Below are 27,063 nucleotides of genomic sequence, written 5' to 3'. Positions count from 1 at the left end.
TATCCAACTTTACAAAATCTGGTAGAAGTACATTTTGAAGCACCTGTTTTATTTACCGATGTTCTTGACAAGATAAAGGTAGAAAAGCTATGTTTACGTAAGAATATTTCTAGCGACCGACCGAAAATATAAATTCATACATATAACAAGGTAGGTCAGAGGTTGTTTATATAAAGGTAGATAAGCTGTTCTATATTTGATACATTAACAGATGCGAGTTTTATTGTCGTCTTGAAAAGTAAGTATTTGGTGAAAATTTATTTTCATAGCAATATACACTTGATCTAATGACCATATTAATGATTTATTATGTCAGTCTATTTCAAATGTGATTTAATTTACCATCACATGTTTCTGGAACGTTGGGCAATAAGAATGTGCTGTTGTTGTATATAAATACAACTAAAAGTTATAATGTATGTGTACAGATAAGTTGAAAATTAATATTCCAATGTCAGTATTTGCTACAACGTTTTACATTCTCATTTGGATCTCCGAGCCAATGATAATAAAACGTTAACGTTATACGTATTTCCTGTTGAATATACCCCAACAATATCAAAACTGCCTTGCCGTTCCCTCGGCTGAATTAATCTTACAATGGTTTAGATACCTATCCACCATATTTGTATGTATATTTTCGTTTTCGTTAATAAAAAAAAATTAAAAAGAGTCTGAAATCTTACATCGTTCTTTTGAAGTGATTTTAACCTATAGGTGTTAAAACTTCAACCCCAACATCTACTGCATTGTGTTAAGTTGCTTTCCAAGTCAAAAACACACATAGTTGGGAATGACTGTAATATTTTTTCTGTCTATGAAGAAAAAACATAAAAATGTGGTGCACACTGAATAACCCGCGTAGTGGGTTATTTTAAAGTGTGACCACATTTTCTATGTTTTTTCTTCATAGACAGAAAAAATATTACAGTCATTCCCAACTATGTGTGTTTTTGACTTTTAATTTAATTATAAAATCCATTTTAAACCGGAGTAAACCATAAAAAAAACGTTGATGATGTCACGGTCAGATGACAAAATTATGTCTTTGTGCTGATAAACATAACAATGTCTTCTAAAAACATAAAGACATAATTTTCGTGAGTAGTCAATGTCGTTTAACACACCCTGGTTGTAACATGTGTCAAATTTGCGATACATTTTTTTTATTAGATCGTAAAATGTTCATTCCTAATGGTACATACACTAAATAAACATTGAATCTTATCGCTAAGTTTTCGATTTTTCTGCCTATGAACTACTAGTCTACCTTTTTTGGAAGATATAAAATCCAAAGGTTACTTCTGTATTGGAAAGTATATCCTCAGAAATAAAACCTTTACACAAACCGGACAAATTTCATTTTTTTAAAACTTTTTTATCTATTAATAATTCACATTAGGCCAACTTGTCAATAATAATGATATTAAACTATGACAATAATGTTAACATCTGTTTACAGTTGAAAAAGATGAACCGTATTGGTGCTGCAATAATTGGTGTTGGTCGTATTGGACAGGTTCATTTGAAAAATATGGTAAACAGTCATTGTATTCAGGTTCACTGGATGGTGGACACTACTGCTGTTCATGGAAATCTAAAGGAATTGGCCAACGTGTATAATCTGGTTGATACAAAAATAACAACCCCGGATAGATTCGAAACGGTGATGGCGGATGAAAGGTAATCGTTAAAAATATGTGACACATGTTAAGGGACAATCGTATTGCATCGACTCATTTATGCTTACTCAAGATTTAACTTCATATATTTTAAATAAATTAATATTATTAATTTGTATATTTTGACTAATTTGATTCGTCTAGTCACATTTTACTATATTTTCAAATGTCGATTGAAAACGGCGGTTTAAAAAGTTAAACTGCCCGATTATTTTCAAAAACCAACATACTTTGTGACTTCAAGAATTTAGGATATTGTTAGAAGTTTTTGAGAAAAATTTATTTATATCGATTGATTGAAAAAATAAATCCTGAAATAAATAAGATGTACTCACAAAAAGATAAAATTAATTAAATGTTCTTATTGTCCAAATGACAATATGATATCTTTAAAATTCCAACAAAATGTGATGATCGAACAAAAAGAAAATATAATGCACTGGCGGAGTTGATACAAATATGGTCGGAAATTAGTAACACATGTATAATAATTGCAGTTTGTGATTGAGGTCAATACAAGGAGTAATTAACCAAAAATAGTATATCGACATCGGACTTTTTCCTCAGTCAATATATTTCGTTCAGGTCTATACATTCTCGATATACAACCTCATGCAAAAGCTATATTTGTATACTGTTGTATATTTGTATATAACAGGGGTATGTTGCCTTTCTTTATTGCTAACCATGCATCATCCGTTATTCGAATTTACAGTCGGACAAAATGTTACAATCCGTAAAATTTAAGATCAGACAATTATACTTATATCTAAATATTCTAGACCGCGAAAAGATAGGGTAGAGACACAACGACTCATCGTTTTTGTAAACCAAATCATGATCATAACAGTGACTACTTATCTACAAAAGCACTTGTAATTAGTATGCACCAAAGTGTCTGTCATTACAGTAACTGTGTATTACATTACAGTATATGATCTTTCTTTCAGAGTTAAAATGGTAGTAATATGTGTACCAACTGGACTTCATAAAGAATTCATAATGAAATCACTAAAAGCAGGTAGGGTTTTATTCACGCACTATTTACGTATACTTTAACCGTTTGATTTGCATATTTATTTTTGCATACGAGAAACCAAGGACAAAATTCATTTAAAACTTATTTGGTCCTGTTTTCTAACCAAAACAAAACATTGACTGATATCGTTACTATTCATAGTTTTTAAGCATCAGAAAATAGGCTTTTAAAAAAACCTGTGTATCAGACAAGCTTAAATGACACGACTTCAAAATGACACATAAGCGAGATTGTTATAATAGGGGGGGGGGGGGGGGAAGGCCAATTGTGAACAACTTTTGATAAATAAAAATATAGCTTCTTCTTAGAACACTTGACACTTGCATCTTTATGAAAAGCAGTTTTCATTGTTAAGCAGCAAAACGTAAAGTGTTAACAATTACCGTGTTTGTTCTGTTCTTATCACATTATAACAATATAGCTTGCTTAACGAATAGAGATGCTACCGGTGTTCGGAATTTTTTAGTTTTACCTTTTTTCGAGTAAAAATGATAATGATTATACTTAGTAGTGTGTCATTGATAGGTAAGCATGTCTTCTGTGAGAAGCCATTATGCATTACTGTTGAAGATGTAAAGGATTGCTATGGAGAAGCTAAACGACAAGGAAAGACGTTATTATGCGCATTAAACAGGTAAGAGGCGATGTATAATTATCTTTGAATGTGAGCATTACACAGGTCAAACTATCAATGAATGTGAGCATTACACAGGTAAAACTATCATTGAATGTGATCATTACACATGTGCTATTATCATTGAATGTGAGCATTTTACAGTTAAATTATTATTTATTGTGAGCATTACACAGGTAAAATTATCATTGAATGTAAGCATTTTACAGGTAAAATTATAATTTATTGTGAGCATTTTACAGGTAAAATTATTATTTATTTTGAGCATTAAAGTCATAATAAACGAGTGACCGGTGAAAAATAATGTTATTCCGATTCATGAACCAATGCATACAGACATCAAAAACTTAGTCTTCTGTGCACGATTTTGTCATAAATTTCGTATAAGTTCGTGTTTTGAAGCCGATTTTTTTTGTATTCATCATACTACATATATATACATACTATACAATCGTTATACATATCATATTTTCAATATTATGAAGATAGTCCATACAACACTACACACATGCATGCATACTCTCACACATTACATCATTATCATTAAGATTTTTGTAAAAAAATTCTAACCTTTAAATTTAAAAGAAATTTAATAAAAACTATCTAAAAAACAGCAACAATCAATCGTATTTATATTTCACAACTTTCCTCTCAGTCACAATGGTTATTTTAGCATGAATACAAATATTGATTATATGCAGATGGTTTTCCAATTCCGTCTCATATCAACTTTATTTTGACACTGTAAAAGAGGGACGAAAGATACCAAAGGGACAGTCAAACTCATAAATCTAAAACAAACTGACAACGCCATGGCTAAAAATGAAAAAGACAAACAGAAAAACAATAGTACACATGACACAACATAGAAAACTAAAGAATAAACAACACGAACCCCACCAAAAACTAGGGGTGATCTCAAGCTGTTAACTAAAAGACTTGTTAATTATTACAAAAAAGAAAGTTGTTTAAAATCATGGAAATCAATTTTCAAAATTTAAAATTTATCTGATATATACATCAATCATTTCATACAAACGAACAGTTTTTTGTCAGAAGCCGAAGTTTAACGATTGTCACCTGTTTGTCAACAATCAACAAAATATATATGTACGTGTATAAGGAGCACGTGTTGAACATGTACAAGCAGATAATAGTTTATGTTAAGGACATCCATGCGTATTGCGATCACCGGATTTTTACGAGATGGGTCACACTGAGGTCACGTTGCATACGGAAAATATGTCGGAGAATTACTTCCTGAAAGGAAAGAAGAAATTAGAATAAAGTAAACAATGTGCGTATTGTTATGCGTTTACTTTTCTACATTGGTTAGAGGTATAGGGGGAGGGTTGAGATCTCACAAACATGTTTAACCCCGCCGCATTTTTGCGCCTGTCCCAAGTCAGGAGCCTCTGACCTTTGTTAGTCTTGTATTATTTAAATTTTAGTTTCTTGTGTACAATTTAGAAATGAGTATGGCGTTCATTATCACTGGACTAGTATATATTTGTTTAGGGGCCAGTTGAAGGACGCCTCCGGGTGCGGGAATTTCTCGCTACATTGAAGACCTGTTGGTGACCCTCTGCTGTTGTTTTTTGTTTGGACGGGTTGTTGTCTCTTTGACACATTCCCCATTTCCATTCTCAATTTTAATTTTTAGATATGAACAAATTAAATAATTGTCTTCAAAAAAAAGTACATGTACATCAGTTTTATAATGAAAACTATCCATTGAGTTATAAAAAAACATATGCATTATTTTTTTTAATTTGAGGTTTGTTATGACTTTAACACAGGTAAAATTGTTATTGAACTTGAGCATTTCACAGGTAAAATTTTCATTGAATGTGAGCATGACACAGATAAAATTTTCATTGAATGTCAGCATTACACAGGTCAAATTATCATTAAATGTGAGCATTACACAGATAAAATTATCATTAAATGTGAGAATTACACTGGTAAAATTATCATAAAATGTGAGCATTACACGGGTAAGGGGCAAAACAGTCATTCGATCAGGGCATTAAACAGACGGATGGTAACATAAAAATGGATGAGCATATTAAACTGTGAAATGTTTTGTTTAAGATAGAGTACATATCAAAAGTCTAACAGTGTCAATTCAAACATTTTCAGCTAATGATGAATAATGTTTAAAAACATGGTAAAGTATTAAATTATTCATTTAAGTTTGAATTTTCTTTTAAAATTGCATGTTTATGTTCATTCAATTGTTTTCCCCAAAAATAGTCAATACCAGACACTGGTGTTCAAAGTGATTAAAATACCGATAACTAAATTTGTTTGGAAGTCTTTTTATTTATTGTAGCCCTGTCGTGTAATGTTATTCGAATTCACACTCAGTTGAATTGTTGTTATTGAATAGAACATCGTTAAAATTACACATGATAAAATTGAGAATGGAAATGTGGAATGTGTCAAAGAGACAACAATCCGACCAAAGAACAGATAATCAGAACATGAGACGACTAAATTGGTATTTAAAAGATTTAAGACCACGAAAACATATCGGTAGGGAGTTTAAACACTGACGCATCATATTATTAAATCAACTTGTCATGGTGACCGCAAATCAGATGAAGAGTCACGTGCAGTTGTTCTCCCTCCTTACTCTATTGGAGCGGTTGTGTAAAAAACATATTCAGGTTAATTATTAACATGGTCCTACGTAAATAGATGTCAAATGCACCATGCTTATAACTTGATACTCCAAACGCGCGTTTCGTCAACATAAGATCAGTAACGCTCAGATCAGCCAAACTAGTACAAAGTTTAATAGCACTAAGGACCCAAATTCCAAAACGTAATTTCAAATCCGTAGTAATTTGAAAAATTTATACTTTTGCAAATGTCATCCGACTAAGTCAGGAAATTCATAACAAAGTTACAGACTTATAACAGGTTTAACGGGGTAGAAATGTATAAATGTATAAATATGGCCATTGTTATATTATAGTTCGTTCCTGGGTGTGTTACAATTTAACGTTGCGTCGTTTGTTTTCTCTTATTTTTGAGTGTAAATTGACATTGCGATAAGACGTGTCACGGTACTTGTCTATCCTAAATTCATGTATTTGGTTTTGATGTTATATTTGTTATTCTCGTGGGATTTTGTCTGTTGCTTGGTCCGTTTCTGTGTGTGTTACATTGTAGTGTTGTGTCGTTGTTCTCCTCTTATATTTAATGCGCTTCCCTCAATTTTAGTTTGTTACCCCGATTTTGTTTTTTGTCCATGGATTTATGAGTTTGAACAGCGGTATACTACTGTTGCCTTTATTTTTGATTTGTGCATGGATATTTAAAGCTGAAGATATAAGAAAAAATTTCAAAACGGTAAAGAAAACAGATTAATATGCTTAACACTGTTAACTAATTGATTTTATTTATTTCTTTAGACGTTTCGACAAACAGTTTGCCCAAGCTGGCCTCCTTGCCAAAAAAGGAGCTTTTGGTAAAATTCGTACTGTCAAAATGGAAAGCAGAGATAATCAAACTAACCTGGAATACTTCGCTCATAACAAAGGTAATGCATACTAGAGTCTAGAATGGATGACAGTAAATACTAAAAACAGACTTTTTGTTATTTTGCATTGCTCTCTATCCTAGGATATTAGTTGGGTTTTTTAACATTGATTACTAATATCTCGTTATTTTTTTTCTGAAATTCCCTTTTCCCCAATTTTGTTGTTGGTATCTTAAACAACGGAAACTGCAGCTGTCCTTGAAAAAAAACCTTTATAAATCCAAATTCGCAACTAACGTTATCTTACAGCCGTCCGAAACTATCATAGATACTTAAGAAAAAAATGAAACTGTTTTGTGTTACAAAATTTACTATGTTTAATTTAGCATTCATGTATGGAAGGAATCATAAAGGTGCCAAAGCATTGGCTTTTTGAGAAATGAATCTTTGAAGATTTTTTGTCTTATATATCTGGTATTTGTTAGAAACTCTTTCTGGTTCTGTATAAAACTTAATTAGGAATAGTCAGACCAAAACGTTTTGAGGATCAAAAGATTATATTAGGTATTAATTGACGTCACTAAATAATTTATGTCTTATTGAATGTCTATTCTTCATTTGCATTTGTCTCCTTTGTGTTTATTGAATTGAGTTGTGAAACTTAAATGCTATTGTACAAATTTGTTAAACTATAAACCTGAATAAACTTACATAAATCAATATAAACAATCAATACACAACCTTACATTCAAAAGAGCTCACTTCTTAAGCACAAGAAAAGCCAGGAAAAAACAATTATTTGTTACGACAACGTGAATTGAAAAGAAAATGAGTGTAGGTGTCGTTTTGAAGTAATAAAAACTTAACGACATATGTAGCTACTTCAGTTATAAGTTTAAAATAGTAGTAAGATTTGACCCCTTCCTATCTTCTGTTTTGATCCTTTGTAGCATCAACTTTTTTATAAGTCGTAAATGTGTTGTTTTGTGTTTTGTTTTATTTCAATTTTATTGGTAGCCTTTTTTTAATTTTCTCTTGTATTTGGTTCCTTGTTTTGCTAAGGAGGAATATTTCTAGATATGGGAATACATGACATTGATTACATAGCATGGATTATAGGGGAGGAACCAGAATTCTGTACAGCCATCGGTTCACATACTTCAGTGTTGTCAGAGGGGTTTCAGTCGTACGGGGAATATGACACGGCAATGGGATTGATAAAATTCAAGAATGGTACATTAGTACATTTAGACCTCAACCGAATGACATGTGGAGGTTATCAACAGTCTGTGAAAGTATGTACCTGTGTATAAAATATAGTTGATATAGAGTACATAAATTGCTTTTACAACGCATGAACACAATTTTTATCATCGAAGTCATTGGAAATTTGTAACAAAACAACTTTGGCTACATTATAAATACATTTTTAAAAATTATTGTATATTTATAAACAGAATCAACTTCGTTTGTTCTTTGATGATACATAATTTGAATTCAGATTTGCAGGTAAGGAGTCTTAAATTCAATATCTTTTATAATATTGTTCTTATATCTTTTCCAACTTTTTTCCCTTGAATACAAGTCATTTCTGAAAGTTATCATTTCTCTATAGATTTTAGGAACAAAACATGTGGTTGATATTACTAACATACGACATTTCTTTACAGATTTTAGGAACAAAACAGGGGGTTGATATAACAAACATACGAGAGTCCCAGTTAGAAATCACTGATGATAAAGGCACGCACTTGTCTCCATACCATTTAGTGGATGGATTTCTTGACCGATATTTAGATTCATTTGCTGCAGAAATGTCTCATTTTATCAACGTTGTTAAAGGTAAATCGTACATTTCACAGTAATTGCAATTAAATATTAGTCACTTAACATTTAAAAACTTAACTTAATGTTCAATAAAACTAACGTTATATTTTTGGTCTGTCCATGAAGCGGCAATTTCCTTTCTTAATTATTATTTTATGAATTGACACCATGTATGAGACTAAATAAGAGACGTTTACACCACAAAGAATTTGACAAAACATAATACGATTTGCGGTATAACGTGCGAGAACTTTTGCTAATATGTAACAGAGAGGCAGAAGATACACAAGGGATATCAAACTCATTAATCGAAAACAACTGGCAAAAAACAGTTAAACAACTACACACACATCACAACATAGAAAACTCAAGACTGAGCTTTATGTACCCAACCAAAAACTAAGCTGAAAATCACAAAACAAAGTAGATATAATAGCAGATGAAAAGTTCATTACTTGGAATATGTAAATCAATATTATCCTTATTTTAAAGGCGAAGAAGAATGTACGGTGACTGGTGGAAGTGTTATTATGGCAACAAAGCTTGTTTATATGTTGACAGAAGCTCTACAGACTGGTTCTAAAGTATATTATACCCCGTAGAAACTCTATCATTCGTTGTAATATTATATTGACTAAACTAACATCCATATCATATTGGTCAATGACTGTCAATACATATATAAATGCATCTATTGAAAAATCTTATATAATTTTTTCGTTTCTTCTTAAATTTTCCGCTGATAATTGTAGACAAAACACATCTGGCATACAACGTTTCAAGGCTGATATCTTAAATGAGTGCACCTAGTGTCATATAAATTTGAATTTAGTCTTAGTCCTATAATATAAGACTTAGTGCGTTCATCCTTTTTTTATCGGATATTTGATTTAACTAGCAATGCTGAACGGTTCAACATTGATGGTACGAAGTTTATATTATAGGACCATCGATAGTCTCAAACATTTATCCTCGGCTTTCAAATGAATAATTCTGACCTTTGTTGGTGGAGATATATTCAGACAAGCAACTTAGACACACCAGATTTACAAAAATACTAAATTTGTCCCAGTTTAGGGGAGGGTTGGATCCCTGCTAACATCTTTAACACCACCATATTTTGTATGTACCTGTCCCAATTCAAGAGCTTGTAATTCAGTGGTTTTTACTATTTGCTGCATGTCATATTTGCATTTCGTTAATTGTTTTTTTTTAACATAAATCAGCCTATCAGACTCGTTTGAATTGTTTTACATTTGTCATTCGGGGCCTTTATAGCAGACTAAGGCCGTACGGTGACCTATAGTTGTTAATGTCTGTTTCATTTTGGTCTTTTGTGGACACTTGTCTCATTGGCAATCATACAACATCTTTTTTTATATATGCGGTGTTAGTTTCTCTCATTGTTAACTTCTATGTTATTTGGTTTCTGGTGGAGAGTTGTCTCATTGGCAATTAATCCACATTTTCCTTTTATACAGTATGTTTACAGGAATCTCAAAACAATAAGTAATCACATAACTAGAAAAAAAAACAGGTGTTTATTACCAAGTGTTAATAAATATTGAAATACATAAATATAATTGCATAGTATGTAGAAAAAGCTTGCAACAAATAATTTTCAATCCTTAGAAATATATAAAACGTAAAAACGTAAAAAATACCATTGCATATATAGCTTTAATCTACATGTATGCAATATCTGTTGTTAATTTGACTTCTCTCAGTCACTAGTATTGTCATTTGCATTCCAATACTCTTATGGCACTATTTCTTCAAAGTTAATTTACTAGATCATTTTAGTCCATTTTTGAAGCACTTAATTGTCTTTAAACATTTGAAATAGGATTAATTTACATACAGTCCTTATGGTTGTGAAATTATCAGTAACCAGTTCTTGTCATCAGGATGCGTATAAGGACTTGCTTGTATCAATAGTAAAATTTCCAAAAACATTGACAAATTAAAAGACGTTCACCTAATGGCATAAATGTACAATAAGAGATATGTCCTGAATGAAGACGTTCAAGGCAATCTACTACATATATGAAAAGAAGAAATACATGTTTTGTCAAAGATGCTAACCATAACCTAGACAATGACATGAGTATTAACGAAAAATTAGCTAAACTAGAGGTAATAATGTAAACCAATGTAAAAGTCTCATAAATCCATTAGGGAGATACAAATGAAGGTAAAAAATAAATCTGGGCGAACTGCATGAACTCAATAAAGAGTTAGCATGGTAGGTATAACTGTTAAGCTTTTATTTATAACTACAAACCAATTATAGTATGAAATGGGCAGTATTCGTACTTGACTGTACTGATTAGTACTTATTGAAATTGTATCTATTCAGAACTCTTAACTCACAGATTTTAAACATATGTCTATCAGAACATAAAGCACTATCATGTTAAACAACATGGGAAGAACTTGAAGAATGTCATATCAACAAAAATCATTCAAACACTTTTCTTAAAACTCATTTTGAAAAAAAAAACATTATATAAATTCAACAAGTGTCAATGATATAATGTAAAGTAAGATTTAAATAAAAATATAAAAAAATTATTACAATTTGCAAACTGAAATGGAAGTTAAATTTTCAATACCTGTATATTAGAAACTAATCCTCATCGTCAATTGAAAAATATTATAAAAAAATCGATTTAAGTAGAAAGACTTGGCTGGTATATACAATAAATTTTACTATAAACAAAACAGTAACTATATATATATTATTTGATTATATATCTTTTTCAAACAATCCAATAACCAGACAGATATAAATAAAGCATCTATTAAACTATAAAGGAAATACCACTTCTCATAATAACAATATATATATAACAAGAAATACAAAAGCATGTTACGTATTAGAAGACTTATGTACAACAATAAATACAACTACTTTAAGAAGTGCTGAATAAAATTTCAAAATTGAAGTACAAAAATGATATCTCGACATACAATAAATCAATCAGAAATTTCTATATCATAACATTTTATTTTGTCTAATGATATATATATTATATTCCTTTTTTAAATAACTTCAATTCAATGATTTCAGTTTTCATATGTGTCAACTTTTCAACTTCCAAATTAATAGATCACAATATTTGGAAAATAATTTAGCAGGATATAAGTTTATAAGAATATATATTTTCCTCTTGTCAGCAATTCTCATTTAAATGTGTTTAAAAAATATGTTGTTTTCCATAAAAGGATTTTAAGGCATTTTAGATATGTAAATATTCTCGGAGATTTTATATCTAAATTCAAGATTGTAAAGATTTTACTTATCATTTATAACAATGCCATTGGCAAATAGAAGGGGAGACAATAAGAGGTAAAAAGAGACAATTTCCTTTACTAAATCTAAATTCAAAATTATTCAGTTAATTCAACAAATGTCAATAGATTTTTCATAGCTTGCCATTGTCAATTAAAAAAAATTGTTTTAGAGTCAATGTCTTAAGTAAAACTATTATGCATATATATATAAATAGACGTGCAAAATCAATCTATTTTTGTTTCAAGCAAATTATTTGTAACTATAATATAAACAGTAAGTCTTATGTTGTTGTGTTTTTGTTCAAGCTAAATAAATAATCATTAGTGAAAAATTTGTAAAAAAAAACTTAATATTATGATATGTTTTGTGCTTTAGTGAATTTGAAGCATTCACTTACACAATAAACCTACTTAGACTTAAATCTAAAGACAAGACTCGCTGAGCATTTTAATTGAAGACATACATCTATCATATGGTAAGTTTACTACCACAATAATCATCACTCTACAGTTGCTGCCTCCTCCTCTTTCTCTGCCAGAAAGCCTTTGTCGGGTATATACTCTGCTAATGGGTACCAGAAAAAATTGAAACCAACTGCTATAGCTTCATTGGCTGATTGTAATATTAAATCTTCATCATTTTCCACCATTACTGCCATTACATCCAACTCTCTATCAAGACATTTAATGTTCTTCAATTTAAACTGTGGTGCAAGAGATCCTGCTCCATCAACCAAAGTTGCTGAAAATTCTACTCTGTCTCCCACTTTTAATGCACTCAGTGTCTCTTTAAAATTGTTACCTGCATTTAAGACCAAAGTTCCATTCTCAAACTGCTCCATTTTAATTTGGAGTGAAAATGAATAGCTGTTGTGTCTATTAAGATGGCATTCATGTCCAAGGGAGGTCATTAGGGAGCATATTTGTTTTTCTTTATCAGATTTTGTCTCGTCATTACAGTCACCATATTCTCCTCCATATGAACATCGGAGGTAATTAGCTATAAATCCTGGCATTCCTTTCAAAAGAGGTTCCACACTATTTTCTATTTTACTTATTCTAGCTTCCTTGAAGATACCAGTCCATGTGATACTGGATCCAATGAAAGAACTGCAGGCTAATTGTTCTGGAACAGAATTAGCATCATTCAGAGCACAAATGTCCCTGTATTCTGCCCATGCGATGACTTGCTTTGATGGTTTTTTAGATGTTGGTAGCTGTACGAAGATCATCGGTAGCAAAGCCAACACTGCAAATATTCCCATTACTATTTTCTTTGTAGTTCCTAACTTTTTATCAGTTTTCTTTCCAAATAAGGTTTTAGTCTGAGACAAAAGGAATGCTAATCCTCCCAACAGTAAAGTTACAACTAACTTTCCAAACACAGCCGTCATCAAGAGTTTGTAGACAACATAAAAGAAGCCAACAATTATCAAGAGAACTGACAAAGGGATAAGCATAGGTAAGAAGAAATAACCAACAGCAGAACGTATCAGTCCTTTCCAAGTAGTAAAAGGGAAGACTGCTACCATGAGCTGCCACCAAAAGTAACATACCAGGTGGGGAACCAGAACTTGATAGGTGCCTTTCCATGATCCACGTGCTGCCATCAATATAAACATGACTGGAACCACCAGGTAACTGACTGTTGGTAGTCCCAAATTAATCTGAAATCCTGCTCCTATTTCAACGGAGAACCCTGCTCCCAGTACTAATTTAATAGCCGCTGTAATGAATGGAATCTGCGGTAGACTATTTACAAATGTTGGTAAAGATGCAATTAAGTTGAATACCACTGCTAGAATCATCAGCATATCATGGCTGTCACTAAGTGCTGTAAAACAAAGTCCTGCAAAGGCACCTGACAGAATACAGAACTCTGAGCAAGGAATATACATCTTATTAGCTAAAGAAAAACTAATAACAGTCAATGGTAATGCTCCAAAGAATACCAAATATGGTGTTAAAGAATTCCACGAGTACTGAGAACGAGTTTCATTGACATCTACTCCAACATCGTAAGTTTTGAGTACATTAGCCAGAGCTGCAGCATCCTTCATCTTCTTCTTCTTGTAAAACATCTGTACCGTAGCAACAATCATCACCAAAGCACTTAAATAGAAAACTAATAAAGGTACAATCAAAAGGATCATTGGAGTTGATATAAAATTATACAAATAGAATAGTATTAAGAGTTGTATCTGATTTGTTGGAATCAAAGATGTCACCCAATTCATTCCTTCTTTGGACACTGTTTCAAATCCTTGTTCAAATATAGCCTGGAAAGTTTCTTTAGGGTATCTGTAAACCTGTAATGAAAACAAATCTTATTAATGACTAGTGTTTCTCTATTTTACATCAAAATTGTTTTACCATATTACTTTTAAGAAAAGGCACATTTATTTAATTTCTAGAGTTAAAATATCTAATATAAAGTCATAGATGTGAGTTATGTTACATTTAAATTGCTTTACATTTTTCAATGACAAGAACAAACCTGTAATTCTTGTAAAATCATCACATCATTTTTATATTGCTATTCGTATCAGGGTCTTTAATAGCTGACTATACTGGATGGGTTATACTCATGGTTGAAAGCTGTATGGTTGCCTATAGTTGCTTTAATCCACTTAATTATAACTTTGTGGATAGTTGTCTCATTGGAATTCATACCACATCTCCTTTAAATAGTTATTGTTGTTGTTATCGCTGTACTGATTAGTGCATTTACTTTGTGAGAATAAAGATATAAGAGTAAGGAAAATGCCCTTCAAAAGTGAATACTTTCAATGATAATAGTATTGGGTCAATTGAAATATAATAAAGAATTAAAAAAAAAACTATCTAACATCTCTTAATATTGTCTTATTTGCATTTGATCTTCTATAAAAAGTAAAATCATAAAAATACTGAACTCTGAGGAAAATTCAATCGGAAAGTCTCTAATCACATTGCAAAATCAAATGACAAAACAAATCAAACGATTGGACAACAACTGTAATATTCCCGACTTGGTACAGGCATTTTCAAATGTAGAAAATGGTGGATTGAACCTGGTTTTATAGCGCTAAACCTCTTACTTTTACAACAGTCTCATCAAATTCCGTTATATTTACAACGATGCGTGAACAAAACAGACATAATAAATAAAATAGTAAAAATTTAAGTACAGCAGTCATCACTGTATTATTATCTTAAAACAAACAATTTTACAAAAAAAGCACACAAGCATCTATCAAATTAAAAACACATTCATTGCTTCGCTTGTCTGACGTCAAAAAATTTATACGTCACATAGGAAGAAAATTTTGTCGTTCAATGTTCACACAAAACAACTTTATACTTTAACATGGGGAATGTTGGCATACAGGGTTAAAAAATCAAAAGTATGTTAGAATTAATTTCAGAAATAGACTGAGATTTAAAATTGTCCAGAATTTCTGTAGAATTTCTAAGAATCCAAAAATGGCTAAAACCACTTGATTAAAATAATTTTGTTCAACATATTTTCTCATTGATGAACAGTTTATCATTTGTCATCTTCTGTATTAATTTGAACTGAATACAAATAAAACATGTATAAAGAAATTTTCAATTAGTGTAGTTTCAATTTGTTTTTGGATATTCTTGAAAGATACCTTTTATGTATTTTTATTGTTTATTTACTAAATATTCAATATCTAGATATTTTATGCATATTTCCACAATTATTTGCTTTGCCTCTGTTCTCTTTTTCTCTTTAAAATTTATATGTATTTTTTCCAAAATATTCCGATAACTTACTTTTGTTACAATGCCAGCACTTTTATATTCAGATGAATGTTCCTCTGTTTCTTCTGAAGTTAATGTAAGGTTTCCTTGAATTTTCTTGGACAAGATTTTGACAAACTCTGTCTCATTTATAGAATCACCTATCTTCTTTCCTAAATAAATATAAACAAATCAAATTTCTTTATATCATGAAGCTTTTTTCTCCTTAAGGTTGTAAATATTCATAGCACAATGAGGATTAATAGGGAATATATAATCAACAACATCATAATATAACAAGTTACAAATAAATATATTCTGCAAAAAAAAATGGTCGTTTCTCATAATTATGTGGTTTGCTCGTTTTCAGGTCTTTGTATGCAAAATTCTTTTGTAAAATCAAATGTTTGTACTTTCTCTAAATTCCCTCTTGTGACATCAACAAAAAAGTTACACAAGCCTGATAAATTTGCTTGCCTACAAATTGTATAAGAAATCATTCAGAAATTGATGTTATCAACTTATCTTATGCAATATCCATAACAGCAGAACAGTGCAGATTTCTTTTAAATGTTTTTTTCCTAGACTTTCAAAACGTTCTTCTATAATTCACAGGTTCTTGTTTTTTAAGATTTAAATGGCCATTGATTGTACAAATGAAATAATCTGTAAATTTTGTACCTGCAGCAAAGAGTTCCAAAACTAGAACTGATTAAAAAGGTATTTGCAGCAACCAAAGAATTGACAAAAGATTTAAAAGACTGGTACCTGCTGCAAGGAGTAATTTCTGTTCCAGTACATCTCCTCCTGTAACCCTCTTTACAGCTGTGATGTAGTCCTCTTTAGACAAAACTTCTTTATGAGTGTCATTCATCTTTGTGTAGAGTTTTCTAGCAGCTTGTCTAACTTTCTTCTCCAGGTTACTTGTATTAACACACCATTCCACATCTTCCTTGTTAAACTCTGTTATCCCTGTAGACAAAGCAATGTAGGATATTCTGAATGTGTCTTTACATTAAAACTTTTATCAAATATTAAAATACTAATTCATTTTCTGGAAATTCATATGGCATTTTTGACTTATATGATCTTTTATGTATATTTTAGCACAGATGTTTTTATACTACCATTACACTTAAATTGACAAATTTCAAAAATGATGTCAGAAGACTCAGAACCTTTTAGTAATCTTTTTTATAGTCACCATAAAACAATTAAAGAGTATTTAAGAAATACTCTCATATCTTATAAAAAAAATACAATTTCAAATCAAAACCAGATGCTCTGCACGGCACAGCTTTATATGACCGCAGAGGTTGAACCCTGAACGGTTGGGGCAAGTATGAACACAACATTCAAGCTGGATTCAGCTCTAAATTTGGATTGTGATTAAATAGTTGACACAGCATAGGTTTCTGACACAGAATGAATGTGGTCTTATGAACTTTAATATTTTGTTTGCCTTTGAGCAATTCACTATGCTGTTGAATATTAATCCTCTCAAAAAAATGTTTGAAGAAATTTTCTTTTTATTTATGAAATCTGAAATGAGAAAAATTTAACCCCCCCCCCCCCCCCCCCCCCCATTTTTTTCACATCCCCCTTTCCCTTTTTCTAAAACTGATCTCAATTCAAATTTCTAATGGAGTTTGCAACAATAACTACGAAATTAAATACATCATAAAATATTAAAATGTAAAATAAAGTGCTTGTTATCACTGAATGGTAAAGATTGTTTTAATTTATCAGTTGGTAGTAAAAGTGAATATACATTGTATATTGTATAAAACAATGATTTAAGTTGATTCAACTACTATTCTGGACAAAGAAAGATAACTCCAATTGAAAATACTGTGCAATTGAAAATATTTGCTATTGCACAATACTGTGCAATTGAAAATTTCTTGCTATTGCACAATACTTAATATAATAATTTTGGATCCTGATTTGGACCAACTTGAAAACTGGGCCAATAATAAAAAATCTAAGTACATTTTTAGATTCAACATATCAAAGAACCCCAAGGATTCAATTTTTGTTAAATCAAACTAAGTTTAATTTTGGACCCTTTGGACCTTAATGTAGACCAATTTGAAAATGGGACCAAAAATTAAGAATCTACATACACAGTTAGATTCGGCATATCAAAGAACCCCAATTATTCAATTTTTAATGAAATTAAACAAAGTTCAATTTTGGACCCTTTGGGCCCCTTATTCCTAAAATGTTGGGACCAAAACTCCCAAAATCAATCCCAACCTTCCTTTTATGGTCATAAACATTGTGTTTAAATTTCATTGATTTCTATTTACTTATACTAAAGTTATGGTGCTAAAACCAAGAATAATGCTTATTTGGGCCCCTTTTTGGCCATTAATTCCTAAACTGTTGGGACCTCAACTCCGAAAATCAATCCCAACCTTCCTTTTGTGGTCATAAACCTTGTGTTTAAATTTCATTGATTTCTATTTACTCATACTAAAGTTATTGTGCAAAAACCAAGAATAATGCTTATTTGGGCGCTTTTTTGGCCCCTAATTCCTAAACTGTTGGAACCAAAACTCCCAAAATCAATCCCAACCTTTCTTATGTGGTCATAAACCTTGTGTCTAAATTTCATAGATTTCTATTCACTTAAACTAAAGTTATAGTGCGAAAACCAAGAAAATGCTTATTTGGGCCCTTTTGGGCCCCTTATTCCTAAAATGTTGGGACCAAAACTCCCAAAATCAATCCCAACCTTCCTTTTATGGTCATAAACATTGTGTTTAAATTTCATAGATTTCTATTTACTTATACTAAAGTTATGGTGCGAAAACCAAGAATAATGCTTATTTGGGCCCCTTTTTGGCCCCTAATTCCTAAACTGTTGGGACCTCAACTCCCAAAATCAATCTCAACCTTCCTTTTATGGTCATAAACATTGTGTTTAAATTTCATAGATTTCTATTTACTTATACTAAAGTTATGGTGCGAAAACCAAGAATAATGCTTATTTGGGCCCCTTTTTGGCCCCTAATTCCTAAACTGTTGGAACGAAAACTCCCAAAATCAATCCCAACCTTCCTTTTGTGGTCATAAACCTTGTGTCTAAATTTCATAGATTTCTATTCACTTAAACTAAAGTTATAGTGCGAAAACCAAGAAAATGCTTATTCCTAAAATGTTGGGACCAAAACTCCCAAAATCAATCCCAACCTTCCTTTTGTGGTCATAAACCTTGTGTTAAAATTTCATAGATTTCTATTTACTTTGACTAAAGTTTGAGTGCGAAAACTAAAAGTATTCGGACGACGAGGACGCCGGACGACGACGAAGCCGCCGGATGACGACGACGACGCAGACGACGACGCCAACGTGATACCAATATACGACCAAAATTTTTTTTATTTTTGCGGTCGTATAATTACAGTTTACTAAAATAATTGTAAAATCTCTGTTAACCTGTTTTCGTTTTTTGACATTTCTGTAATAGTTGTGTAGCTTCATCATTTCCCTGTCTAGATGCCTGTATAAACCATTTCACTGCTTGTTCACCATTTATCTCACGTTTAATTTCAGAGTCTGCCAAGGTTAAAAAATGTTTGCCTAATTTGATTTGAGATTCATCATCACCATTCACAGCTTCCTTCTCAAGTTTGGCTATCTCTGTCAGAAAAAATAAGATCAAAATAGATTAAAAGTTTAAGAATGAAAATTTTGTAACATATATCCACTCATATTTTGTTGCATAATACAAGATCAGATATTAATGTTTCAACCAAGGTATGAGATTAATGCAGCTTAATTCTCTGTGAATATCCCTTAACAGTGATGTATTTACTGAGGCCTATGCAGCAGTTGCATAAAAAAGAGCATTGCATTTAAAATCATATCAGTTAACCTAAAGTTTTTTTTAAACACTATTGAATCTTCATAAAATTAAACTATATGTTTTGTGGCAATGTTTTTTGTAAAACATTTTTCCTACATTATTGGCATGTACAATTTTTTTCTCGTAAATTGCTGTTCTAACAAGTTAGGTGCCTTTTGTTCAGTAGTTTAGTGGAAGTTGTTGGTTCATGTCTGTCTTATTTGATTTTTGTTATACAATGTAGATTAGGCTGTTAGAATTGTTTCTCATTTTTCATGTCAGGGCATAAGACATGTATGTCTGACTAAACCATTTTTTTCCCTCATTGTTGAAGACTGAATACTGAAGGCCTATTATTGCTTACAGTAACTTCTTTTGCAATCTAGTGAATAAGTGTCTCATTGGGAATCAAGCCACAACAACTATCTTTATAAAAATTCTTAATATCTCTTGTCCAATGTTCGAAATAGTTAAAGAGAACTAATCAATTCCTGTTTTAGATTCCAAATCACTATTAATTTTCATTAAAATCAAAAGCATTACGTAGGGACAGACAGATGGATAGAAGGAGGTCAAAGTGTCACAGTTCATGACCCTGTTGCCTACTGCAGGGACATAAGTGAAAAAGTCGTAAAATGTTAATTTGGAGCAGAAAGCGGTCTGACCTGTATTGGATATGGTCTCAAAGATAATAATTTGCCTTCCTGAGAGCAGCTGGATACGACAGCAGAGGTCAAACCATGAACAGTTGGGTCAAAATTAACACAATATTCACGCTTGATATAGGTCTGAATTTGGATTGTAATTAAATATTTGACAAATAAAAGGTTTCTGCCACAGAATAACTATAGTAAAAGAACTTATAATTGAGTATATGATTTGAATTTATTTTCATTTTTTTGCTTTAGTAAAATACACCATGCTGTTTCGAATTGACCCCTCCCCCACATGATTTTTTTTTCAAATTGGAACACACACAACCCCCCCCCCCCCCCCCCCTCCTGTTTTTTGGAGAAAAAAATATTTGAAGAAATTTCCTTTTTTAATTTCTGAGATCTTGAGGAGAATAAATTGTCCCACCACAATTGTCGATTAACCAGGACACCCTTGTTTTTCCCCCTTTTTTGCCCTTAATTCCTAAACTGTTTAAGCCATAACCTCCCCAAAGCCAATTCTTACCATCCCTTTGATGGGTGGAAACTTGTGGTATAATTTCAAAGAGATCCATACAGGTTCTACAAGTTATTGTCTGGAAACTAGTGAAATGCTTATTTGGAACCCTTTTTGACTCCTAATTCCTAAACGGTTGCAACCGTAACCCCGAAATTTCCAGCCCAACCTTCCTTTTGAGGTTAATAACCTTGAGTTTAAATTTCATAGATTTCTATTTACTTATACAAAAGTTATTGTCAGGAAACCAAATGTCTTTGGAAGATGCTGACGATGAAGATGTGATACCAATACCAAAAAAAATTGTGGTCATATAAAAAAAATCTTTTCTTGCTTTACGTTTCACATGCAAGGAACACTATCAATGAGGTATTTATCTGGCATGACAATTAGTATAAAAATTAGGTTGGAATTTTTTTGTCATCAAATTATGATATATAATTTTTTGACATACATAATTATTCCTTTCTTTTGTTTCTTTTATGATGTAGGCGTATTGTAAAAGGTTTACAATATAAAACATATCAGTTTATTATCTCCCCACGTCTATTTTTCTGTTGGGTAATTCTTGTTAACTCTGGTATTGAAAAACAATCTATCATTCAGTTTAACATGCGTATCATGTTCGTTTTAATCAAATTAACGATGACCAGGTCGTTATACATGACTGCACATGGGAAATGCTGACAGGTACAATAATGTGGGTGTAAAAATTCTTCACGAAATTAAAAAGGTTTGTCTATCATTTTACGAATATGCATACTTTAAATATTATGGAAAACATAAGCCTGTATTCATACAGTTTGGTTAATAAACAGATGCTTAATAAACCTAAAAGCTGTGTACCTTTTTGATCGACACCTTTGTCGACTTCTGCCATTTTGAACAATTAAACTATAAGTCACATGACCGAAACGCTGAATGTTTTTATCACGTGATTGCAACCAACGTGATGCTGCTTTATTTTGCATGGCAGTTCGGTCAAGACATATAACTTCCAATGTGTCATATTCCTGTTTGATCGGAAAAGTTATCATTTTTTAGCATAGAATCCTACAGCATTATATTTAAACATTTTATTACAATTACAAATCTCCAGCATTATATTTAAACATTTTAGATTACATTTTTGTTTTTTTTTTTTGTTTTTTTTTTGCAGTGGCTATTTTGCCGGCTCTGATAAAATATAAATAAAATATCTGAATTCAAGTCGGCAAAATACCCTACCTCTATACAAGGATTTACTATACAAATCCTTGCTCTATAGAAATGGCTATTTTGCCGGCACCAGCAATATAGTTTATATTTCAAAATCAAGTTTAATTTAATCTTTATTATTGAAATTGAAACTTTATTAACTTTGTTATATTGTGTAATGTTTTATCAAATTCATTATGCAAGGAGTTTTTAAACTTTAATTTTTGTATTCAGTAAAAAATCTGCGATTTTTATTCTTATCCATACATGTAGCCTTAGACTGACAGATTTTAGAAATAATTTCAGCTTCATATATATATGCATGTTTATAGATATTATTTCATTGCAGCAAATGGATGCTCAATATTTTTATTTTGGTTATTTCATGTAATAAATTCAGACTTATTAGTTATTTACACTTTGACTCTGAATAAATGTTTTAAAACGATCATATGTGTCTCAAATATTGTTAGTTGTTTTCCTGGTAAATCAGTAATTATATTATTATTTTATGATGACAGTGAAATTTCTCGTAATCAAAAGTAAATATATCAAATTTCACTCTTTACAAATGCTGGTATTGGCAAAATAGCCATTTCTATAAAAATTAGCTATTTTGCCGGCTTGAATTAAAATATTTTAATCAAGAGCCGGCAAAATAGCAAATTATAACCACTGCCTTTTTTCATATTTAGAGAAAATTGAGTCTGGCAAATCAGAGACAACTGCCTGCGTGTCGAGGCACTGTAGCTCTCTGGCCAGAAATGTCAATAAACAGTCAGATAGAAAGTGGAGGAGTTTATAAGTTATGAATTATATAAATATTTTACTACATATACGTTATTGCCTTAATCATCAATAATTTAGAGAATTAAATATGATCAGAGACGTATTATATGTCTCTGTTATGACCTAAAAAGTTTCATCGGTGAAGGTAGTTTGGCCTATAGTTCATCGTTAGACATTCATCATTTCATTTGGTTATCCTCTTTGTAGATATTTCACCTTATTTATCGTGTTTATCTAAATTATAATTTGGGAAATGTGCATTGTTTTTCATTGATGTATACAATCAATACAAATAAAGAGACGAGATCTAGATGTTATAATACAGTAGCAACATTATCAGTAACATCAAATATCATCATATGAAACTATAACCTCCTTGCATTGGTGACACCAACTACTTTACGAATTTGCCAGTTTGGCTTATATAACTTATTGATAAAGGTACTAATTATCATATTATACTGTTTTTGGTCAAGGACTTGCATATCTCACTATACAAATCCTTGTTCTGGACTGTTATCATTTGGGTGCTCATGTATAGTTTATGGAAAATATAATTTCGGTTAACTTTATTCATAGTAGTTTAAAACGCATCTATATTAAGTGCTTTTTGTTAACTGGATTTACACCCGACGTAGACAGTTTACTAAAATTTTAGTAAACTGTCAAATAAATATGAAATTAATCAAATATAATGTAAAAAAAAAAAAAAAAAAATAGAAAGCGTTTAACAAGACATTTAATGTTTACCCAAAGCACAATTTATGTTCAATGTTTACCTAAAGCACAATTTATGTCATCGAAATGAAGGAAATAAGTGTGTTTTTATAATAACTGTTTGTCTTATTTGTGTAAAATACACATGCAACATTGGGCTTTTTAATCACAGCGTATTACGTCTAAAAACTAAACATGCAACACATGCACACCATATCATAGTACGGTCAAAAGAACGCCTATGTCAAAGTCAAATCGTGTTTTAGGCACTGGGGCATGTAATCGTACTAACATGGTTTACAAAATAGCATACGTAAGCCTTTTACATAGTCAGGCTAATTAAAGAAGTTTAAAGAAAGTTAATCTCGTCTTCAAATTGTACATTTTAAATCTGCTATTGAACCAAACAAAGTGTTAGGTATTGAATGTCAAAGTTATGAACTATTTGTTTGTAAATCAAAACATTATATTGTACACAGAGGCGTTATTTACCTATAGTAAATAGGTAAAATTTGATTTAATTTGTGATTGTATTGGGGATAAATAATATAGTGAATTAGTTAGGATTATATAGTGTCTAATTTAAATTTTCAAATAAAATGTAAAAAAAAAAGAAAGAAAAGGATAATCTGTGTACATGTTGGACATAAATATTTACAAATTCGTCACTCGATCCAGTAAATAGAAACAGTTCTGAAATCAGACACGGCAATGTCATTGTCACGTTATATAATAATTTATGGTACCAGGAATTAAAAGGTAGTTAAATTCGCTGTGGTGTTTATGTCATAGTTGGATTCTCAGATTCATTTGAAGAACATACTCGTGCGAACTACAAGGACTTTGACTGGGTGTGCAGACCTGAATTCCCTTATGACGTTATCATGGGGTGCTCCGCTAGTAAGACTTACCGTGGCGGAAACTCCCTGAGGATCGTCATGGTGGGCCTAGATGGCAGTGGTAAGTCACAATTTAAATATTTGGGTGGGAGGCATGCAGTTTTGAACTTTGATACAAAAAAAACCAAGTTCTTCATTAGCATACACGATCAAGTTTTTTAAATGTTGATTTTAATATTTTATCAATTTGAAATAGAAATTAAGTTTTTACACTTGAAGTTCTCTTCTGAAACCACTTTGTTTTCTCAAGATATATTTAAACAAAAATGGTTTCATCTCCTCCATAAACACACATCCACACACGATGAATACTCGATGCCTTAAATGGATTGAAATGATTCCCACTCTATCTATAGGCACATAAAATAAATCATTATTATTCGATATGAATAAAAGGAGATACTTATATATGTCAATGATACGAAACCAAACGACTGAAATAATCAAATGACATGTAAAGGTCAACATTCAATTCTTCAATGATAGATGGATGTCTTTAATTATGGAAATCTTTCTCTAAAATTGTCCCGAGTTTAAAAAAAAATCCTTTAACTGAAAGAGAAAAAAGATTTACATATGTGCAATAATAATCTTCTACACCAAGAGAGCGAGAACATGTACCACGCGATATTTTCTATATATATCTTACCTAATAGTGTAGGTAAAACACATCGTATTGTACCCTTATGACAAGAGACTGGTTTTAAAAAAAAATATTTGTAGACAAATATAGCTTAATTTGACTTTACTTTGACTTTTACTATGTAACAGGACCGTTATGTACCACACAGTGTCTGTGATAACTTGACGGTGTAGGTAAAAATACCTTGTTTTGTGAATGGCGGTATCGTATATAATATAATACTATGCAATACTATACTATAAGATACAATACAACCAATTTAAGGCACGGGTACGCCAATTAATAAACAACAATATATGCGTATCTTATATTGAACACCAAAAGTTTTGATAAAATACTTTGGTTGTCTCCCTTTGAACAGTCATTGATCGTAATTAAATTGAATATCAATCTAACTAAATAACTTTGTGGTACCACCTCCTCTCAGAGATTATATATACAATGTTTATAAATGTGATCAAATATATATGTATGTTTGTGTATAACCAATGTTTATTGTCTTGATATCAATCCTGTAATTTTGGATTTTAAACCAATAAAATAAAATATCTTAAATATCTTATTTCTAACTTGACATTGCAGGTAAAACCACGTTAATGTACAGACTAGTTACAGGAGAGGTCACAGAGGCAACACCTACGTTAGGATTTAATGTAGAGACAATAACTTACAAAGATAATGAATTCACCATTTGGGATATGGGAGGTCAGGAGAACATCAGGAGATTGTGGAGGCATTATTTTCTAAGAATTAGGGGTAGGACATACACACACATTAATTCTCCTTTATCTGTAGATACATTTAGAAATATAGAGATATAACACTTACTTTTACGACATTGTAGAGCAATATTGTTTCCTCGGAACAGAATAAATTATAATTTAAAAAAAAGTGAAATCTCGTTATTTATTTTAAGGGATGATTTAAGTCAGAATTCCTTTCTAAATAAAAATGAAATTCCATCGATTGAATATTGTAATAACACACTCAAATGTTTTAACTGAGTTTGATAACTAATTTCATAACTAAATGAAGAAAAACAATTATAAAACGTTCGTTTATGAAGGTGGCCTTTTATTTTACAGGTATCCTATTTGTAATTGACAGTGCCGACAAGGACAGGATAGATGAGGCACAGGAATTACTGGATGAACTTCTGCAGCATAATGAACTTTTAGGGACACCAATTGTCGTTGTGGCTAACAAACAAGACTTAGATGGTATACAATAGAATACACTAAACACTTGTTTTTAAAGGGTGTTCGATACTGCAGATTAAGCATTTTAACATAATTTTACCTACATATAAAGCTCTTGTGTTACCATTTAAGGTAGCACTACAGTCTAACAGTGATTTTTTAAAGATATTTTTTTTTTGCTGATTCCATAAAGATTGACATGCGTTGCACTTCCGTTGTTGATTAACTTTGAGAAAAAAACCTTGACAGATGTGTTTCATTTGAAGAAGAAAGAAAGACCTTCATTATCTTAACACTCACACGAAAGTAGGGTAACAAATGAAGTAGAGATTTATAAAAGTAGATGGTTTGGTATTTTCTAAATGCAATGATAACTTCACTAACTTATATTTATATATATCTATTTTAGGTGCAATGAAGGAAAAAGACATTGTTGAACTTTTAGAGCTGAAACACATCTCTGGACGTTTATGTACTATACAGGGAACGAGTGCAATAACAGGAGCTGGTATCCACAAAGCATTAGACAATATACTTAGATTCAGACATCACATGGAGAGTGCTCGGGGATAGTGTTTGTGGTGATCAATGAAGTCATGCTATAATAAAGTTTACTATATTTCCAGTACAATGGAGTGGTAATATAAACCATGACCTTTTAAAGGCGAATCTTTAATGTTATACCTGAAATTTCATTTTATAAGGAACATATACCATCTAGTGCATATTGTTTTGGTATGAGAACACATTAATCGCTACTAGAATGTTCCTAAGATAATGAACCTATTTTCATTGGCATAATGATGCATTGTATAATTTTTTTTATTCAAGAACCCATTCATATATGTAATAATATTTATAAAAATGCTAGTTATTA

The 27,063-nt window shown here is 31.2% G+C and overlaps 3 protein-coding genes across 4 annotated transcripts; 2 read left to right on the top strand and 1 right to left on the bottom strand.

The window, feature by feature from the left end:
• Positions 1-149: 149 nt before the first annotated feature.
• Positions 150-9,384, top strand: LOC143065427 (myo-inositol 2-dehydrogenase-like). Of its 2 annotated transcripts, none has more exons than XM_076238986.1 (8): positions 150-238; positions 1,463-1,683; positions 2,633-2,703; positions 3,247-3,355; positions 6,778-6,905; positions 7,965-8,140; positions 8,516-8,687; positions 9,165-9,384. In XM_076238986.1, the coding sequence occupies exons 2-8, from the start codon at positions 1,472-1,474 to the stop codon at positions 9,272-9,274; spliced, it is 978 nt and encodes a 325-aa protein (XP_076095101.1). In that variant the 5' UTR covers positions 150-238; positions 1,463-1,471; the 3' UTR covers positions 9,275-9,384. The 2 variants fall into 2 exon arrangements, with proteins under 2 accessions (XP_076095101.1, XP_076095100.1); XM_076238985.1 differs by having other exon boundaries at positions 7,908-8,140.
• An 814-nt stretch (positions 9,385-10,198) lies between these two features.
• LOC143065426 (wolframin-like) lies at positions 10,199-21,667 on the bottom strand. Its single transcript, XM_076238984.1, has 5 exons — positions 21,589-21,667; positions 19,164-19,367; positions 16,488-16,691; positions 15,753-15,892; positions 10,199-14,278 (listed from the first exon to the last, which is right to left on the bottom strand). The coding sequence occupies exons 1-5, from the start codon at positions 21,620-21,622 to the stop codon at positions 12,470-12,472; spliced, it is 2,391 nt and encodes a 796-aa protein (XP_076095099.1). The 5' UTR covers positions 21,623-21,667; the 3' UTR covers positions 10,199-12,469.
• Positions 21,668-23,928: 2,261 nt separating this feature from the next.
• On the top strand, positions 23,929-27,063 carry LOC143065425 (uncharacterized). The gene is made up of 4 exons (XM_076238982.1): positions 23,929-24,405; positions 25,570-25,743; positions 26,073-26,207; positions 26,596-27,063. The coding sequence occupies exons 1-4, from the start codon at positions 24,330-24,332 to the stop codon at positions 26,757-26,759; spliced, it is 549 nt and encodes a 182-aa protein (XP_076095097.1). The 5' UTR covers positions 23,929-24,329; the 3' UTR covers positions 26,760-27,063.

This window comes from Mytilus galloprovincialis, chromosome 2 (genome assembly GCF_965363235.1).
Source record: "Mytilus galloprovincialis chromosome 2, xbMytGall1.hap1.1, whole genome shotgun sequence".
Lineage (NCBI taxonomy): Eukaryota > Metazoa > Mollusca > Bivalvia > Mytilida > Mytilidae > Mytilus > Mytilus galloprovincialis.
The sequence above is the reverse complement of the archived record's forward strand: the minus strand, read 5'-3'. Positions and strand labels throughout refer to the sequence as shown.

Bases quoted from the DNA above. Each gene is read 5' to 3' on its own strand.
- LOC143065427 (XM_076238985.1), top strand. From the start codon at position 1,472: ATGAACCGTATTGGTGCTGCAATAATTGGTGTTGGTCGTATTGGACAG. The intron at 3,356-6,777 runs GTAAGAGGCGAT...TTATTTCTTTAG, and splicing joins TTATTATGCGCATTAAACAG to ACGTTTCGACAAACAGTTTG. The intron at 8,141-8,515 runs GTATGTACCTGT...ATTTCTTTACAG, and splicing joins GTTATCAACAGTCTGTGAAA to ATTTTAGGAACAAAACAGGG.
- LOC143065426 (XM_076238984.1), bottom strand. From the start codon at position 21,622: ATGGCAGAAGTCGACAAAGGTGTCGATCAAAAAG. The intron at 16,692-19,163 runs GTTAACAGAGAT...CTTTGTCTACAG, and splicing joins ATGTCAAAAAACGAAAACAG to GGATAACAGAGTTTAACAAG. The intron at 15,893-16,487 runs GTACCAGTCTTT...ATATTTATTTAG, and splicing joins GAAATTACTCCTTGCAGCAG to GAAAGAAGATAGGTGATTCT.
- LOC143065425 (XM_076238982.1), top strand. From the start codon at position 24,330: ATGGGGTGCTCCGCTAGTAAGACTTACCGTGGCGGAAACTCCCTGAGG. The intron at 25,744-26,072 runs GTAGGACATACA...TTTATTTTACAG, and splicing joins TTATTTTCTAAGAATTAGGG to GTATCCTATTTGTAATTGAC. The intron at 26,208-26,595 runs GTATACAATAGA...TATCTATTTTAG, and splicing joins TAACAAACAAGACTTAGATG to GTGCAATGAAGGAAAAAGAC.